Source organism: Leuciscus leuciscus, assembly GCF_965113295.1.
Source record: "Leuciscus leuciscus genome assembly, chromosome: 24".
Classification (NCBI taxonomy): Eukaryota; Metazoa; Chordata; class Actinopteri; order Cypriniformes; family Leuciscidae; genus Leuciscus; species Leuciscus leuciscus.
In genome coordinates this window covers 30,566,817-30,586,366 of record NC_138723.1, presented here as the reverse complement: position 1 = coordinate 30,586,366, position 19,550 = coordinate 30,566,817, and the positions used below count along the sequence as shown (strand labels likewise).

Sequence of the window (19,550 nt, the reverse complement as noted above, 5' to 3'; positions counted from 1 at the left end):
ATTTATCGGCCAATATATCGGTTATCGGCTTTCAAATATAAAGAATTATCGGTACCGGCCAAAGTTTTCATATCGGTGCATCCCTAGTTAATACTGCAAAGCTTTGATAAATATACCGTGGTACATGTGCAAAAAACACATGATTTTAGAAATCTAGAATGGTAGTGCCATTGTACTTTTAGGGAGTAATTAATTTTTTTTACTCCAACCATCAAAGTTCTGCGCAACCCAATCGACACTTTTGGTGAATAAACCAACTAATCATTTACAGATAGTAAGAGTTTCTAAAGGAGCAGAAATATTATTTTGTGATTACAAGTGTGATCATTTCTACAGCTCAAACAATAGAGCATTGCCAATGTCATGGAGTTATCGGTTATCGGTTCGACTCCCAGTTAATGCATTAACCGATCAAAATCACACCTTAAATGCGATGTAAACCGTTTTGGCTAAAAGTGTCTGCCAAATGCATAAATGTAATGAAATTTAGGGATGCACCGATATGAAAATTTTGGCCGATACCGATAACCGATAACTCTTTATATTTCAAAAGCCGATAACCGATATTTTGGCCGATAAATCTAAATCCAAATTTTTATATAATTTTTGAGAGTCTGATCACAAAAACAAAAGTCTCATGTCACAAGCACACAATTATGATGTTCTCATCATAATTTTATGTAGCTGATATGACAGACATGTTGCACTGAACTGTATTTTCCTTTTTCAAGTGATTCCAATCATATTTCAAGCAATTCAAAACCATCATGATGAACAGTTGCGCATCTGAAGAGTCTCAGCTGAAGGAAATAATCCATTATTTATCAGCTTTAATATATCGGCCATATATTCTTATTGGGCCGATAACGATAACATATATATCGGCCGATGCCATATTAACATATAAGGTGGCCGTAATGAAATTATTGGTGCATTTAATTCAGGAGTGATCCTCCTTGTGCCATATTATAGGGCTCAAAAATCATTCTTCTGAACTTTAAATTGAATGACCCTGTCATGATTGTTCACCCGGTGAAGGTGCCGTTTTGAATGCACCATATGAATATAATTTCAATAATGCGTCAGGAAGTGAAAGCCACTCTGATCCGAGTCACACACTCCCTTCTGTTTCTCTGAACGCATCATCACATATGTCCATCTGCACACGCCACCCAGTCATTATGATGGAGCGCAAGTCAGAAACAACCTATGAGTAAGAGAGCATGTTTTATTCCCCGTCCTTCACGACTCATTACGAACCTCGAGAAGTCTCTTCACCCCCCGTTACCCATGATTCTCAGCGGTTGAACATCATCACAATGATGCCTGTGAGATTCTCAGATGTTGGTTTGGACTTTCAGGTCAAGCAGATCATGGAGGAGGCCGTGACACGCAAGTTCGTACATGAAGACAGCAGTCACATATTTTCTTTCTGCGGTAAGATGATCTTCAAAACCCTTCAAACATTATAAATATCGGCAACACTTTACAATAAGGTTTATTAGTTAACATGAACTAAGAATGAACAATACTTCTGCAGCATTTATTAATATTAGTTAATATTAATTTCAACATTTACTAATACATTATTAAAATCAAAGGTTGTATTTGTTAACATTAGTTAATGCACTGTGAACTAACATGAACACACAATGAACAGCTGGATTTTTATTAACTAACATTAACAAAGATAACTAATATAGTAACAAATGTTTTGCTAATTGTTAGTTAATACATTAACTATGTTAACTAATGAACCTTATTGTAAAGTGTCACTAAAATATCAATGAAAAATATCAAAATGGCAACATGTGTGAGATTGTGCACAATCTATGCCCAACTCTCACTTAATGTAAATTGCATCAATTTACACCGTTTTAAAGAGGATTTATTGTGTTTTTTTACGTTCAACTGTCTTTAGTGTGTATGTTGCTGTTTGAGCACAAAGTCTGTTTCTGAACTCCTGAAACGCCTCCATTGTAGTCTTGAGTTTCTTCCAGGAACGAACACGTCACAATATTCCTCATTATAATAATTAATATGCAGAATAAAGAGGCGGTGCCTGGTTGAGTTAGTTAGTAGTGTGTTAAACTGGCGGTTATGGTAAGGGGCGGGACATTTCCCAAACACACTTGAAGCGCTCGACCAATCACAACACACTGATCCAGCCGACCAATCAGAGCACAGTGTGCTTTTCAGAAGGAGGGGCTTCATAGAGACAGGAACTAAACGGATGTGTTTCCCAAAAGCATTGTTAGCCAATATGGTCGCAAGTTCCGTTTTTTTATCAGCATATTTCAATGAATCAGTGTTTCCCGAAAACAGAGTTCCAACGAACATTCGCAAACAGCATCGCAAAGTTGTGTGGTTACAACGACAGCTCTCGACCTGTGTGTTAGAAGCAGAGTTTCGTGGACTTAATAAATAATTTTCTTGTGCAATACACAGCAAAATCCCCAATGTTAAATTAACACTGCTCAGTGTTAATATGAGTCCACACTCAAGAGTGTTATACGTAACACTTCCGCAGTGTTGAAGTTAATGAGATAATTAAGTGATTAATTGAGTGATGATTGAGCATTATTGAAGACAGATAAGGCAGATTCTTGATGTCTGTGTGTCTAAATTAAAGTTTTAGTTTTTTTTGTAAAGGAACAACTTTTAAGAAATCCTTTTGATTACATTGAAAATGCTAAAAATATTATGCTGTATAAGGACAGTGCTGCTATAATCAATAAAGTAATCCTAACTCAGAGATTAGGCTCTAAATGAGTTCAGTGATTCAGGTCAAAAAATGATTATGTCAAAACACAAGCCAACACCCCCTGATCATCTTTTCTCTGTGTTCATCTGGCAGTTACAGCAGCCAAACTAAATCTAATGTTAATCATTTAAGGGTCAAGAGCCCAACTAAAGCAAACAATGATCATCATAATGATGACTTACAATTTGTAATTTTCTCCTTCAGTGATTCTGCTTGTTAACATCAGGTGTCTTCAATAATGGTCAATCATCACTCAATGAATCGCTTAATTATCTCATTAACTTCTGAGGCCTAGTCCACACGTACACGGGTATTTTTATAGTAATTTTTCCTTCTTCATTTAAAAAATGTTTTGCGTCCACATGAAACCGCAAAAAGACGCTATGAAGCGCTGTCAAGACTATTCCAAACCAACAGGTGGCGATATAAGCCTAACCATAAAGCCCTGTTGTCCAATCAAAAGCCTGGAAAAAAAGGTTATTGCCGGTTCTGGTTCCGACATCACAAGCCAAAATCTCCAGTTTCACCGTCTACACGACAAACATTGCAACCGGAGTTTATGAAAATCTTCACCCTGGCTGGAGTTTTCAAAAAGGTTCGGTTTCAGATACTGCGTTTGCGTGTGGACGAACGGCCAAACTGCATAGAAAAAGCTACGGTTTTGAAAATACCCGTGTTTGTGTGGACAGGGGCTGAGTGTGGACTCATATAAACACTGAGCAGTGTTAAAGGTGCTATAAGCGATGTCACGCGTATTTTAGGCCAAAACATTTTTTGTCACATACAGCAAACATCTCCTCACGATCCGCTAGCTGCCTGTCCCCTGAACACACTGTAAAAAAAACGGGGTCTCTGTAGACAGCCCAGGCTCCACAAACGGCAACAAAAACAAACTGGCCCAGCCTGGACCACGAAACATAACAAACTGTTCCAGCCAATAACCGACAAGAAGGATTTGGGGGTGGGGTTTGGGGAGTTACTGCGCGGATGAGGAGGAGGGAGGGTCGAGCTAGCCTCCGTTTTGTTTGACAATACTTTGAACGTCAACAAGAAGTGACGTCACCCAACATCACTTAGAGCACCTTTAATATAACACTGGGGATTTTGCTGTGTATAAGCAAGCTCACATTCAGTACAATCTATATCTTTTATTTAGAATATAGAAAAATGTCATTTACTCTTTTGTCAAAAGATTTAAAGGACCGTTTTTGAAGAGTGTTCATGTGTGAACGTGCTCTAGTACGTAAGAACGAGCCAATGATTGAATCTGGAAATAAAGCAAAATAACTGAGAAAAATTAGAAAAAGTCCTCAGATGACATGTTCATAATTTATAGCAAAACATCTAGCATTAATTCGATCTCAAACAGGTTCATTAAAAGTAGTTATTACTCCACTACCTGCGTGACATCATTAACCAAATTTGTCGGAAAAATGCGACCAATTTGCGACAATATGGTTTTGGGAAACAGTCGTGACTAGCTTTTTGATTTCTTCAATCATGCATCGGACTACGATAGTTAAGTAGCGAGTTACGCCGTTGTACTGGAAACACACTCCAGAGCGTTACTGACAGACTGGGAAGAGAGGAGCTGCAACAATGGAGAATATGAGAAAATAATCAACATTCAAGCAGGAAAACCTGTTCTAGTAGAGCCTGAAAACAACATCAAGACTTTATAAAAAGGCATAATAGGTCCCAATGCATGTGACAAAAGCATTTTCCTTTTAAATGCATATTTTAGTCTCAACCTTATTTCACCTTGAACGTCAGTGTGTTGTATCTGGTGTGTCAGTATGGTGAGTGGGCTGGTGAAAGGACACTAATTACTCGGGTTATCACTGATGGCTCACATCATATCCGTTTGCTTCAGTGAGCTGTCAAACCACCTCCACCTAACAATCTGTTCATGATGCTGTCAGATTACTGCGTTCTGTAATCGAGCAGATAAACACTAAGGGCTCTATCATACACCCGGTGCAATGCAGCGCCAGGCGCGACGCAAGTGTGTTTTGCTAGTTTCAGCCCGACGCAGTTATCATTTTCACGTCCTGCGCCACGATGTTTAAATAGCGAATGCATTTGTGCCCATTTGTTTGCCCATGGGTGAGAACTGAGAACAAAGTGTGTGTTCAGGCGCATTGTTGGAGCATTTCTATTTTGAGGAACTGAAGTAGACTGAGCTATTGTATTGACCTACAAAAACCTGGTCTAAAGTCAATGGCGCAGTATTTTTTATTGATTTAAAGAGCGCGTTATAGGCGGGTCCACAAGGAGCGTACACTTTGTCCCGTAGATGGTCAGATCCGTTTCCTCGCTAGAGAAGCGTTAAGTTTTTCTGCTTGCAAATTCCGCCATGTAAATAGGGAATCCGCCAAGGCACGAGCGCAACTGGCTTTTAAAGGGAATGGGAGATGAGACTTAATTGCACGTTATGCCCGAAACACATTACTCATTAAGAGAATAGGGACGACCTTTTTAGACCATGCACCGGGAGCGCCGACCATTTTTCCCGGCGTTAAACTAGCAAAGGTGGATTCGGACTCTTAGTGGATTTTAGACCATGTGCTTATATCTTTAAAATAGAGCCCACTGTGACTAAACAGACTGAATCGAGATGTATCTGTGGTTTGTGGTTTGTGCAGGTGTGGTGGAAGCGTGTGTTCTTCATGGGCTGAAGCGCCGCGCCGCCGGATTCCTGCGCAGTAACAAGCTGGCGGCTCTTTTCATGAAGGTGGGGAAGATGTTTCCACCAGCGGACGAACTGTGCAGGAAGGTCCAGGAACTGGAGCAAATCATAGAGAACAAGTGAGTTTCTCGAAGTAATGTGGTATTTAAATGAAAAAATATTATTATTAAGATAATACTATATAATTAATTTTATACATTTTATTCTATTATATTAATTTTATCAATTTAATTATTTTATTAAAAAAATAATATAATATTATTATTATTTAAGCTTTGGTCAAATTCTCAGATTTCTGGAATTATGTTGTTTTTTGTTCCTTTTCTTTAGAAAGGTGCTATATAAATGAAACAATAATAATAATAAAAAATATATTTAATAAATAATAATAATATTAATAATTATTATTTTTAATGACACTAATAATTGTAATTTAGATTAAATAATTATTTTGTATCATTTAGATTAGATTATAATTTTTATCAATTATATTTTACAACTATAAATATATTTTATAATTATATTTCATAATATACAAATACAAATGTATTATTATTTTCATTTCATGAATTGTACTTAATTATATTTGTTTAATTATTAATAATAATAATAATCTTGCTAATAATATTATTATTTCTAACAACAATAATAATTATATACATTTTAATAAGTTATATTATTTATATTTATAAATGTATTTATTTATAACATATTCATATATTTTTTATTATTATCATTTTATGAATTGTAATTAATTATATGTATTATTATAAAATAATGAGTAATATAAATATTTCTGCTGGTTTGAAATCAAATGATAATTGTGCACTGTTGAATCGTGCACTTCATTCAGCATTATTTTACTTTTCCCAACACAAGACAAAACCAGAGCCAGGTGAGTCAAGAGATCGTCCGAAAACATCCCAGGCCGCCCAACCTGTCCCCGCTGGCCATCAAACACCTCTGGATTCGCACTGCGCTTACAGAGAAGATGCTGGACAAAATCGTACATTACATGGTGGAGAACAGCAGGTGAAGAATGAATTAATGACATATTATTTATGTTTTAAAAATGCTTCACGGCTTTGTTGCATGTCTAACTCAGCAAGTGCCATTCAATTATCACCTCAAATGAAAATGGCAATTTTGTAAATGCAGTCCAATTTTGTGGACACATTTTATAGCTTCATAGGCAGTGATCAAATAATAATATTAGCCTTCTAGTTACTTAATTACACTTACATCCATGAGTATTCCATGCATACAGAGCATTCACAGACTAGCTCAGCATGCAGAGTGCAGTAGCATTCTGATCCTGAATGCCATCACTTTTAATACTTTTACTTGTATTTCAGCAAGTTTTATGAAAGAGAAGCGCTCCTGAGAGATCCAGTTGACGGCCCGATCCTCGCATCTCTGCTTGGTATCAGCTTTGATATTTTTAAATATGTTCAAGAATTTGTATATTGCGATGTTTTTATTGTTGGTTTAGGTTAGTTAGTTAATGTTTGACCTAATGTTAACAAGCGGGACCTTATAGAGGTTATGCACTGACGTCACTCTGAGTGGCAGAAGAGCTGCGGAGTGACTGGAGTTAATAGAGGAAACTGTGAAAACGCCAGTAAAACACACGATTATCAGTTTAAACTAAAGGTTGGACTGGATATAGTGTTCCTTACAACTTACCACAGATCCAGTGATCATGGATATTGACATGAAGCAGGAATCGTGTTTCCTGACATTTATATGAGCCTGATTTCAACGCCGGGGAAATACATAAAGCACATTTGCCTGTGAACGCTTTATATAAATATAATATGGGTCTAAATCCATGTGATCACTTTTATCAATGTTATATATATCATCATATCGTCCAGCACTAAAACTTGTGTAGTTTCCTGCCAGTGTTTATTTAAAATCATCCAATTAAGCAGAATATACGATGGTAAATATTAATTGATGAGTTGTCAATACAATATATAACATGACATTTAGAAAAAAATCGCAAAAGTTTTGCGCAAAAATGTAATGGAAATGCGCCTAGTGTTTCTGCCACTCAGTGTTTCTGCCACTCAGTGTTTCTGCCACTCAGTGTCTCTGCCACTCAGTGTTTCTGCCACTCAGTGTCTCTGCCACTCAGTGTTTCTGCCACTCAGTGTTTCTGTCACTCAGTGTTTCTGTCACTCAGTGTTTCTGTCACTCAGTGTTTCTGCAACTCAGTGTTTCTGTCACTCAGTGTTTCTGTCACTCAGTGTTTCTGTCACTCAGTGTTTCTGCCACTCAGTGTTTCTGTCACTCAGTGTTTCTGCAACTCAGTGTTTCTGTCACTCAGTGTTTCTGTCACTCAGTGTTTCTGCCACTCAGTGTTTCTGTCACTCAGTGTTTCTGCCACTCAGTGTTTCTGTCACTCAGTGTTTCTGTCACTCAGTGTTTCTGCCACTCAGTGTCTCTGCCACTCAGTGTCTCTGCCACTCAGTGTCTCTGCCACTCAGTGTTTCTGCACTCAGTGTTTCTGTCACTCAGTGTTTCTGCCACTCAGTGTTTCTGTCACTCAGTGTCTCTGCCACTCAGTGTCTCTGCCACTCAGTGTCTCTGCCACTCAGTGTCTCTGCCACTCAGTGTCTCTGCCACTCAGTGTTTCTGCCACTCAGTGTTTCTGCCACTCAGTGTTTCTGTCACTCAGTGTTTCTGCCACTCAGTGTTTCTGTCACTCAGTGTTTCTGCCACTCAGTGTGTGTAACTGGAGTCACGTGACGTCACACGCATAACCTCTATTGAAAAGAGTAACTGAAATTTTATGTTTATAGAAATTATGTATTTCTATTACGTAGTTTTAACATTTTTAATTACATAGTATTTCTATTACATAGTTGAACGACAATGTAGTTCTGATTACATACAGAAATTGTGTATTTCTATATGTAGTTTTTGGTAACACTTTATTTGACAATGTCCTTGTTACATGTAACATGTACTTACCATAGTAATAACAGTAAATTATGCATAATTACATGAAACTAACCCTCAACCAAACCCTAATCCTACCCTAACCCTATAGTAAGTACATGTAGTTCATTAATATTACTCAGTATTTAAATATATAATTACTCTGTAACAATGACACCTTAAAATAAAGTGTAACCAGTTTTTTTTACTGTGTATTTTTGTATAATTGCGATATTCAATTCACATTTATTTGTATAGCACATTTATTTCACAATACACATTGTTTCAAAGCAGCTTTACAGAAATTGCATGAGTCCACATTACAATTTAGAGTCTGTTATCAGAGGAAACATCTAAGTTATGTATTTCAGAAATGTACATATACAAAATCACAGTTAGCTAAAAATGTATTAATTTAAACAATGTAATCATTGAATGCAGATATAATGAGCTCATTGAAGTAATGAATACTTGTTTGTTAACAAATGATTATGATATTTAGAAGATATTATGCTGCACTGAGGTAAAGATGTGTGTGTGATGTTGTTTCAGTTGGTCCGTGTGCTCTGGATTACACGAAAGCCAAGACGGCCAATCACTTCTGGACGGACCCGTCAGCTGACGAACTGGTGCAGAGACACCGCATCCACAGCGGACACTGCCGGCAGGACTCTCCCACTAAACGCCCCGCGCTCGTAAGACTCGCAACATTCATGCTTTGGGTTCAGCGTGAGATCATGCAGTGCTCGACCTCGACTCACACACCATCGGCTCAAAGAATATCTCTAATGTGTGCTGAGACTCACTGTGTGCTCTCCGGGTTACTTACATTTCTTGTTTTGTCTATCTATCATCTATCTATCATCTATCTATCTGTCATTCAGTCTATCCATCTATTTATCTATCTATCTACTATCTATCTATCTACTATCTATCTATCTACTATCTATCTATCTTCTATCTATCTATCTATCTACTATCTATCTATCTATTTATCTTCTATCTATCTATCTATCTATCTACTATCTATCTACTATCTATCTATCTACTATCTATCTATCTATCTATCTACTATCTATCTATCTATCTATCTACTATCTATCTATCTACTATCTATCTATCTATCTATCTATCTATCTATCTACTATCTATCTATCTACTATCTATCTATCTATCTATCTACTATCTATCTATCTATCTATTTATCTTCTATAGATCTACTATCTATCTATCTTCTATCTATCTATCTACTATCTATATATCTATCTATCTACTATCTATCTATCTATCTATTTATCTTCTATCTATCTATCTATCTATCTTCTATCTATCTATCTACTATCTATCTATCTATCTATCTTCTATCTACTATCTATCTATCTACTATCTATCTATCTATCTATTTATCTTCTATCTATCTACTATCTATCTATCTTCTATCTATCTATCTACTATCTATCTATCTATCTACTATCTATCTATCTACTATCTATCTATCTATCTACTATCTATCTTCTATCTACTATCTATCTATCTATCTATCTACTATCTATCTACTATCTATCTATCTATCTATCTATCTATCTATCTACTATCTATCTACTATCTATCTATCTACTATCTATCTATCTATCTATCTTCTATCTATCTATCTACTATCTATCTATCTATCTATCTATCTATCTATCTATTTATCTTCTATCTATCTGTCAGTCAGTCTATCTATCTGTCATCTATCTAGCTTGCTATGCTTTCCTTTTTTATTTGTTAGTTGCATATGTAAAATTCGAATAAAAAGAAAAAAATCTCGAATGCTAATAGAGGGTAAAGCGATGAAGTGAACCCTGATCTCCGTCTGTGTGTGTGTGTGTGTGTAGATTCAGAAGAGGCAGTCGAGCGGCAGTATGGACGACAGGCCTTCTCTCTGGGCTCGCGATTACGTCCAGTCTCTTCATCAGAACTCCAGAGCCACGCTGCTCTTCGGGAAGAACAATGTCCTCGTGCAGCCGGTACGTCAGCTGTCAAATATCACTTTGACGTGTGTGACGATACTGTAGTGATACGGCGTTTTAAAGGTGCAGTGTGTGATATTCAGGAGGATCTGTTGACAGAAATGCAATATCATATCCACATCTATGTGTTCAGTGGTGTATTAAGACCTTACTTAATGAACCGTTATGTTTTTATTAGCTTAGAATGAGCATTTCTCTCTACACACACCGCGGGTCGCCTTACATCGACATGTTTCTACGGTGGCCCTAAACGGACAAACGCGTTTCGTCACTATGTTGTTCTTCATGTAAAGAAGCTATAGCTAAAGTCAGCGAATAAAACACTGACACAATGATGAACAAGTTACAATAATATTCACAATAACATATCATTTTACTGAATAATTAAGTAAACCTAATTTCTTAATTTATCTTTGTAAAGAAACCTCATTGTTTAACTGTCTCAGACGACGACATCACTTCCTGTCGGCCTACGTAACTTCTGTTGGGTGCAATTCGCAATCTCACCACTAGATGCTGCTAAAAATCACACGCTGCACCTTTAAAATAAAGAATGGCAATATATCGTCTCTGGTCTTTTAGACAGACGACACTGAATCTATCCCAGGATACCTCTCTCTACATCAGACGGCGGACCTTATGACACTGAAATGGACACCGAACCAGCTGATGAATGGAAACGTGGGGGAGTTTGATTATGAGAAAAGGTGCGTTATGATTGTGCCGTCGACTGTGTGGCTGTGTAAATGATTTTGAAGTCAACACTGGTGTCTCTTTATTTTCTCCCATAGTGTGTATTGGGATTTTGCGATGTCCATTCGTCTAGAGGAGATCGTCTATTTGCACTGTCATCAGCATGGTGAATATATCAATGCTGAGCATCTTTAACACTGTAACGCCAATAACACTCAGAAAAATATATATTTTTTTTATTATTAATCAGTTTATTGAACATTTAGACAAAATAATTGCATGAAATATTTAGACAGTTTGCATTTGTTTTTTGTGGAGTATCATAATTGATCCATCAGGCTTTTATGGCTCATTTAGTATGATATAGTGAGAATATGGAGGGGAAAAAACAGCTAAATTATTTTCAGAGACTCAAAATGAGCAAAAAGATGCAATTGTGTGCAAATTTGGATATTTTTATGGTCAAAAAGGGATGAAAGTCTGATGACTGTAATGTAAATCAATGAGAAATTTATAACAGTACAGCAGATACTGACATAAAATGCATATAGATATCAATATCTGCACAATAATGTCTTAGTAAGTTGATATTTAAATGCTTAGTTTTATGATTAAAGCTTTTAAAACATAATGATGATTGAGAGATGGACAAATAAACCTTCCTCAAAAGCCTGATGATCATTTCTGAAACTGATGCGTGGATAATCTCAAGTATCTTTAGTCTCCATCTTGAAATATTACTAACAATATCAAAGTTATTCTTACATTTACTTTATAAAAACCAGTAAACGAGCTGAAGATGGATATTTGTACAATTATACTAAACTTAATAAAGGTAAAGTCTAAACTCTCGATCAGAAGGACTGTATTAGATTGTGTGCGACATGATTTTCAAAGTTCTGATCATGTCGATAATTTAGAAATGTGCATATCAAATATGATACAGTATCTATACAGGGTTAAAGGAATATTAAAGGTTTGTCCGAATCTGCTTGTGTTCAGTGGACAGTGGTGGTACTGTGGTTCTGGTCAGCCAAGACGGGATCCAAAGACCTCCGTTTCGGTTCCCAAAAGGAGGCCACATTCTCCAGTTCCTCACGTGTCTGGAAACGGGCCTCCTTCCTCATGGCCAGTTAGATCCTCCTCTGTGGTCCCAAAGAGGAAAGGTACGCCCAAAACTCATTCTTCAGCAGTGTGAATAAGAAACGTTTTGTTTTGCAGACCTTTTTGTGGTCATTCCCCAGGGAAAAGTGTTCCCAAAACTGCGTAAAAGGAGTCCACATGGATCCTGCGAGTCATTCTCGGACAAAGATGAAGATGAGGCCACGGATTATGTGTTTCGGATTATATATCCAGGCAGTCAGGAGTTCGGTAAGTTAACATCACAGTGATGTTGGTGTTTCATTAAGGCTGTTCACAAGCGAGATTATAGTGAATGAAAAAATAACTTAAAACTTTTTAATTAAACTGAACTGACACTTTCCTGCATTGCTTAAAAAAAAAAAAAAAATGGTAACAAAATATTTTCAGTTTTTGATTATTTTGAGTCTGGACTCAATAGCATTATAGCAGCATTTTTGCATAAAACAGCACAGAATGTAAAAATCGAGTGTAAAATATAGGCATATGAATTTTCCATGTGTTGTTTCTATTCTTAACACACTAATTCGTTCATTTTTTGATCGAAAATTTTCCTGAAAAAACAGTCACACTTAACGCGTTGGAAACGAATGGGAGATGAATTGCACCTAGTGGACGCGTTTAGTACTGCGCCCCACTGAAAGCTCATTTTTTGAGATATCAACCTCAAATTAGATTTACAGCTTTCATTTTCTCACAGTTTTAGAGTAAAATGTGTTTTGGAAAATATATATTTCATATAAAATGTTAATTTTTTAATGCTTTTTTATGCATAATAACTTTTTTTTTTTTAAGTGTCTTCTTTAAAAAGAGCTCAAACTTCAGTCTGTTCCTCCAAAGCATTCTAAATTTACGACAGTAAATGATCGGTAATAAATGGATCATAACTATTTTATAAATAAAATAAAGTGCCATAAAATCCCCTAAAAATACAAACTATAATATAGTTCATTCATTTCATTGAAATACTGCTACGTGAGAACCAACAAGAGGGTTATTATAAATAGAAGTATAAAATATACTGATAGACTAAAACAAAACTGAAACTGAGTTTAGAGGGTTTGCAAAATAACAAACAGAACTAACAAATAATTTGAAATGGTACAAAATGTTTTAATTATAACCTAGTTTGACCTGTTTATACAGATTCCCATCAGGATCAGCGGCATCTACTGGCCACAAAACATAGTGTTTTTAATTTGCCTTGAACATAAGAAACAAATAACATAATAAACGTAAACAATATAAGGCAAACAGTAGATATTTGTGTAAAGATATTTGTATATCGCTCCAAACACATCAAGCACCTCTTCAGACTCTAATGTAATAAATTATGCACATTTGATCAATATTTTAAAATGGCTAGAACTGCCAATAGTAGATTTGTATACATCTTGTCATAAATATAGTGTTTGTACTATTTTTATTTCATGAATATTTTGAATTGGCTTTACTTCATATTTTTAGTATTCATGTTCATTTTAGTTTAATTTTTAGAAATTCATTTTATTATTTTAATATTGCCATTTAAGTTTAATTCATTATTATGACAGTTTTAGACTGTTTTATTTATGTCCAGTCAATAATGTCAATGCTTCAACTTTTCAACATTTCCAATTTTTGTTTAGTTCAAGTTTTTCAACTAATATTTATATTTTATATTTTAGCTTCATTTCAATTAACAGAAATGTTTTAAATACCATTAGTTTTAGTTAATTATAATAACCCTGCACATATATCCATATTAATTTCATACTGTGAAAGTGGCTCGTTTTAATGGTATGAGATAAAAATGAAGACAATATAAAGAAAAGTAAAACTTTCCTTGTGTGTTTATGATAAACACATTCATACTGCATTTCTTATTGGATACTGTACATTTTTATTTTATTTATTTTCTACATCTGACTAATGTCTGAAGCAGGATTGGCATTTTTCACACTGGTAATGATGGTCTTAAATACAGGGTTCGTACTGATACTGTAAAATGAAATTCTAGGACTTTTCAAACTGTATCATATACTTGGATATTTATATGAGCAATATCTCACTCATAGCCATGCAAAATGGCTCTTTATCTATAAAATTAAACACTAATTTCACATATTATGGGCCCTATTTTAACGATCTGAAACGCAAGTGTCAAAGCGCAAGTAACTTTGTGGGCGGGTCTCGGCGCTGTTGCTATTTTCCCGGCGGGATAAATGACTATTGCGCCAGGCGCAAATCTAAAATGGGTTGGTCTGAAGTAGCTTCATTATTCATAGGTGTGGTTTGGGCGTAACGTGAAATAAACCAATCAGAGCGTCATCTCACATTCCCTTTAAGAGCAGATGCGCTTTTTCCATAGCGGATTGCTATTGAAACGGCGGATTTGCCAGACGCACGCCAGGAGCGGTTCACAGCCGAGGAGAGCAACGCTCTCGTCACGGCCGTAAAAGAGAGAAGTTACATTGAAATGGAAAAACCCACCCAAATTAACTTCGGTTAAACAGGCGTATGATAATTTGGGTAAATGTGTAAGCTAGATGTATGCTTTTATAATAAATAGTCTATCTATCTATCTATCTATCTATCTATCTATCTATCGTAATAATGTATTCAAAAATGAAAACTGCTGCTTCTGTGTAGATGAGAGAATCAAAGTGTAGGCTATGTGCGTTGTGCACACGCTACATTGATTATGGCCAAGCATGCGCCCTTAAAATAGCATATGAATAACATGCGCAACGCGCCACTGTATGGAAGTAAAATAATGTCAAATGTTTTTGAAATAAAAAGCCTGTTGAATTGCATTACTTGAAAGAAAATAGGCATTGCATTAACCATGCTTGCATTTTAATGCATTGTATTTTTAGGGCTTGCATTTTTATGGGCTGAAATTCAACATGGTTGAATATTTAAGCTGTGAATATTTCAATTAAAAACATTTCAAACACCTTTTCATTATTAAAAATTCAATAATCCATATTCACCTTTCATATTTCACATCCAAAAAATTCAAACTGTTTAAAAATACAACCAATAATATTCAACAGGCAATTTTCGGTCCATTTTATTTCGCTTTGCAAATTCGCTTCCACAAATTCAGTGGTTCAAATTCGACAGTAAATTCAACATTGACGTCCAGGAACTGCAGGAAAAGCAGTAGATTGCCGAGCATACTCTCCATCTGCTGTTAGTCGACCTCACCAGCAGGAGGTGCAAAAGTGCTTGTTGTTGACGAAGACATTCATTCATTCATAAAATGAAAATGATTATCTGTGTCAGTATATGCGGAAAAGATGATAAACACACAAAAGCTGTGTTTATGTTTCATTCAATAACTTCATTGTTACTTTCCCTGTAGCCTACATGTCATCAGCTTTCTCTACCATGAAAGGGATTATAATCGGTTTCCCTCAATACCTCATACTCAAGGATTCCCCTTCCGTTGGGACAAAACGCTAGCTGGACTAATACAGTGATATGAAAGACCAATCTTGCACCTTATTGGGGAAGTAGGCTGTAGGCTAGGCCTACTATATAGGCTACAGGCAAGCAGATGGACTCAGAATATGAATTTAACGCGCAAAGTTTCATGCTGAGCGTTTACTGGCATAAAACACAAGTTTGATCAATTAATACTAACACTTTCTCTTCTATTCTATTCTATTCTATTTTCTCTCTCTCTCTCTCTCTCTCTCTCTCTCTATATATATATATATATATATATATATATATATATATATATATATATATATATATATATATATATATATATATATATATATATATATATATATAGTAGGCCTATGCCTACGTGTATTGCATTAGCTTAAACTGTCATAGCACTTGCATATTGTTGTCCTATTGTTATAGTTTAACTGTAAATCGCTTTGGATAAAAGCGTCTGCTAAATGACTAAATGTAAAATTGGCTTGACATTGGACATTCGCACATTTAGGGACCGTCTCTAAAGTTGCATACAACATTGGCATACACGTTTTGAATAAATATCAAAAATCCAAAGGGTGCGCATTATGCCTGACACTACATGAACACTTTACAGTTGGTTTTATGACTGTAAGTCGTTCTATTAAAATGCTATCGGAGTTAGAAACGTGTATACCAAAGTCGTATACACTTTAGAGACGGTCCCTAAATGTGCGAATGTCCAACATCAAGCCATCTTTATGCCAGTCTATCGCTGGGAAACGCTCAGCATTAAACTTTGCGCGTTATTCTGAGTCCATCTGCTTGCCTGCGAGTTTGGTCTTTTACATCACTGTAGTCCATTAAGCTACGTTAAGCGTTGTATATGTCCAGCAGGGGAAATATTGAGGGAAACCCTACATGCAGCACATCGCCACAATATAAAGTTAAGGCAACTAAACAACCAAGAGAAATATGTCAACCTAAAAAATGTAACATTGGATCTGTATATCCGCATCGGGGAATAACATTATAATCTCGTTCACGGTAGAGAAAGATGCATGTAGGCTACACAGGAAAAGTAACCGTGAAGGCACTGAATTTAACATAAAACAGCCGTCATAATAATCACAAATACACTTACATTGCTGTAAATGAGTTTTATGAATGAATGACTTGCTCTAATTTTGCTGGTCTTCGTCAACAACAAGCGCTTTTGCACCTCCTGCTGGTGAGGTCGACTAACAGCAGATGGAGAGTATGCTCGGCAATCTACTGCTTTTCCTGCAGTTCCTGGACGTCAATGTTGAATTTACTGTCGAATTTGAACCACTGAATTTGTGGAAGCGAATTTGCAAAGCGAAATAAAATGGACCGAAAATTGCCTGTTGAATATTATTGGTTGTATTTTTAAACAGTTTGAATTTTTTGGAAGTGAAATATGAAAGGTGAATATGGATTATTGAATTTTTAATAATGAAAAGGTGTTTGAAATGTTTTTAATTGAAATATTCACAGCTTAAATGTTCAACCATGTTGAATTTCAGCCCATAAAAATGCAAGCCCTAAAAATACAATGCATTAAAATGCAAGCATGGTTAATGCAATGCCTATTTTTTTCAAGTAATGCAATTCAACAGGCTTTTTATTTCAAAAACATTTGACATTATTTTACTTCCATACCACTGACTTTAAACTATTTTTTCCTGGTTAGTGGCGCAATTGTTTTCTAAACCTGCAAAATAGCATGAATGAACGTTTGCGCCGGAACACGCCTCCTCTTTGCGCTGAACCGCCCCCGGGAGCGCAAGTGTATTTCCTAACTTACCGACGTGCTTCTGTGGAGGGAAAAGTCCGCTTTGCGCGGGTGCAAAATAGGAATGATACATGCGTCGGTGTACAAAGTCACTTGCGCTGGGTGCAAGATAGGGCCCATTGTCTTTCAATAATTTCAAGTACCGTTTCATATAAATGGCTGTTTTCATGGCTTTTAAATTTCAAAAAGTCAAATTCAAGTACGTCAAGCACTTTAAGCACCTTGTACGAACCCTGTAAATATGATGCTAATTGATATTCTCAATATTAAAGTTGCACCAGAACTGATCGACCAGAGTGTGAACATGTGGCAGCCCACGCCGAGGAAGTCGTCTTGTTCTTCATGTTCGCAGAACGGCTTGTCGGACGGTGGACTTCCCAACGGATGCAACCACGACAGGCTAGTCTGGATTTGTGATGTTTGCTATATAAAATAACCTACTATACATGACCCACAAAACCAGTCACGAGTCACACGGGTATATCTGTGGCAATAGCCAACAATACGTTGTATGGGTCAAAATTATCGATTTTTCTTTTACGCCAAAAATCATTAGGATATTAAAGGTATAGCGGAGGATCTTTCCAAATTTTAGATAAGACCCGCCCTCTCCACTTTTTGAAAAGTTTGATTGATTCACCAGAATGATTGACAATTAGGAGGACCAATAGTATAGGTTACCCACCAGGAAGTAAAACATCCTCCGCTATACCTTTAAGTAAAGATCATGTTCAAAGAAGATATTTTGTACATTTTCAACCGTAAATATATAAAACATTTATTTTTGTGAGTGAATGCAGAACAATCATGAACATAAACTTTAAAGGCGATTTTCTCAATGTTTAGATTTTTTTGCACCCTCAGATTCCAGATTTCCAGGTTATTTATTCAGCTTTCAGATGATGTATAAATCTAAATGTCATCATATGGACCCATGTGACTGGATTTGTGGTTAAGGGTCACAAATATGTTTTTAGACTGACTCCAGATGTCTGTGTGAAACAGGGCGCCGCTGAAGCTTCTCTGTGAGACCATGAAGCACCAGATCATTTCCCGTGCTTTCTACGGCTGTATGTATCGCATGAGATTTATGGTTTTGTAACGCACTCTCTTATGCACTTTCTCATGAGCTGTCGTGTATCTTCAAGGGTTGGCGTACTGCCGTCACCTGTCCACCGTCCGCACGCACCTGTCGGCTCTGGTGAACGCCACTATTGTTGAGACGGACATCCCTTATGATGCCAAAGGTGGTCTGTCTGCAGAAGTGTGGAAGATGTTCCTACAGGACAGCGCTGTATGTGACCTTCACTATCTAGTGTACTTACTCCACAGCCTCAATAATAATCAGCTGATATCTTGTGTACAGTAGGGCTATTATAGTTAAGTAAAACCATATATTCCCCATATCGTCCATTGTTGCAGCTCCTCTTTTCCCAGTCTGTCAGTAACGCTCTGTTTAGTTCCTGTCTCTATGAAGCCCCTCCTTCTGAAAAGCACACTGTGCTCTGATTGGTCGGCTGGATCAGAGTGTTGTGATTGGTCGAGCGTTTCGAGTCGAGTGTGTTTGGGAAATGTCCCGCCCCTTACCATAACCACCAGTTTAACACACTACTAACTAACTCAACCAGGCCCCGCCCCTTTATTCTGCTTATTAATTATTTAAATGAGGAATATTGTGACGTGTTCGTTCCTGGAAGAAACTCGAGACTACAATGGAGGCGTTTCAGGCGTTCAGAAACACTGACACTGAGATTGTCACGAACTGCTCTGAGACAATTGCAATGCAATTGCAGTGTTTTAATGAAAGGGTAATCCACAATCGTAGTAAACGACAGGCAGAAGGTCAGAGCACAGTAAATCAGTCCAATCAAACAACCAAATCCAGAGGGCGAGACAGGAACGGGAAAACCAGGAACATGGAAAACAGTGGAAACGCAGTGTTACACTAAACAAGACTTCGCAGGGAATGAATGAGTGTACATGGTTTAAATAGGCTGAGACTGACACAGGTGGATGCAGTCAGGGATGATGAGTCCAGGCAGTGAGTTATGGGAAATGTAGTTTCATGAGGGAATG

At 36.6% G+C, this 19,550-nt stretch overlaps 1 protein-coding gene across 2 annotated transcripts in view; it reads left to right on the top strand.

The window, feature by feature from the left end:
- sgsm1b (small G protein signaling modulator 1b) overlaps positions 1-19,550 on the top strand; it is a 38,451-nt gene that overhangs the window by 2,498 nt on the left and 16,403 nt on the right. For both annotated transcript variants that reach the window (XR_014202507.1, XM_082158612.1), the window contains exons 3-15: positions 1,362-1,437; positions 5,410-5,572; positions 6,333-6,485; positions 6,809-6,876; positions 8,952-9,094; positions 10,277-10,408; positions 10,994-11,118; positions 11,203-11,270; positions 12,107-12,270; positions 12,349-12,475; positions 17,747-17,873; positions 18,480-18,544; positions 18,623-18,768. Coding sequence is in view for 1 of the 2 variants with exons in the window: in XM_082158612.1 (XP_082014738.1) it covers positions 1,362-1,437; positions 5,410-5,572; positions 6,333-6,485; positions 6,809-6,876; positions 8,952-9,094; positions 10,277-10,408; positions 10,994-11,118; positions 11,203-11,270; positions 12,107-12,270; positions 12,349-12,475; positions 17,747-17,873; positions 18,480-18,544; positions 18,623-18,768 (1,557 nt within the window). In the remaining variant the exon portion in view is untranslated. The remainder of the gene's footprint in view (positions 1-1,361; positions 1,438-5,409; positions 5,573-6,332; positions 6,486-6,808; positions 6,877-8,951; positions 9,095-10,276; positions 10,409-10,993; positions 11,119-11,202; positions 11,271-12,106; positions 12,271-12,348; positions 12,476-17,746; positions 17,874-18,479; positions 18,545-18,622; positions 18,769-19,550) is intronic.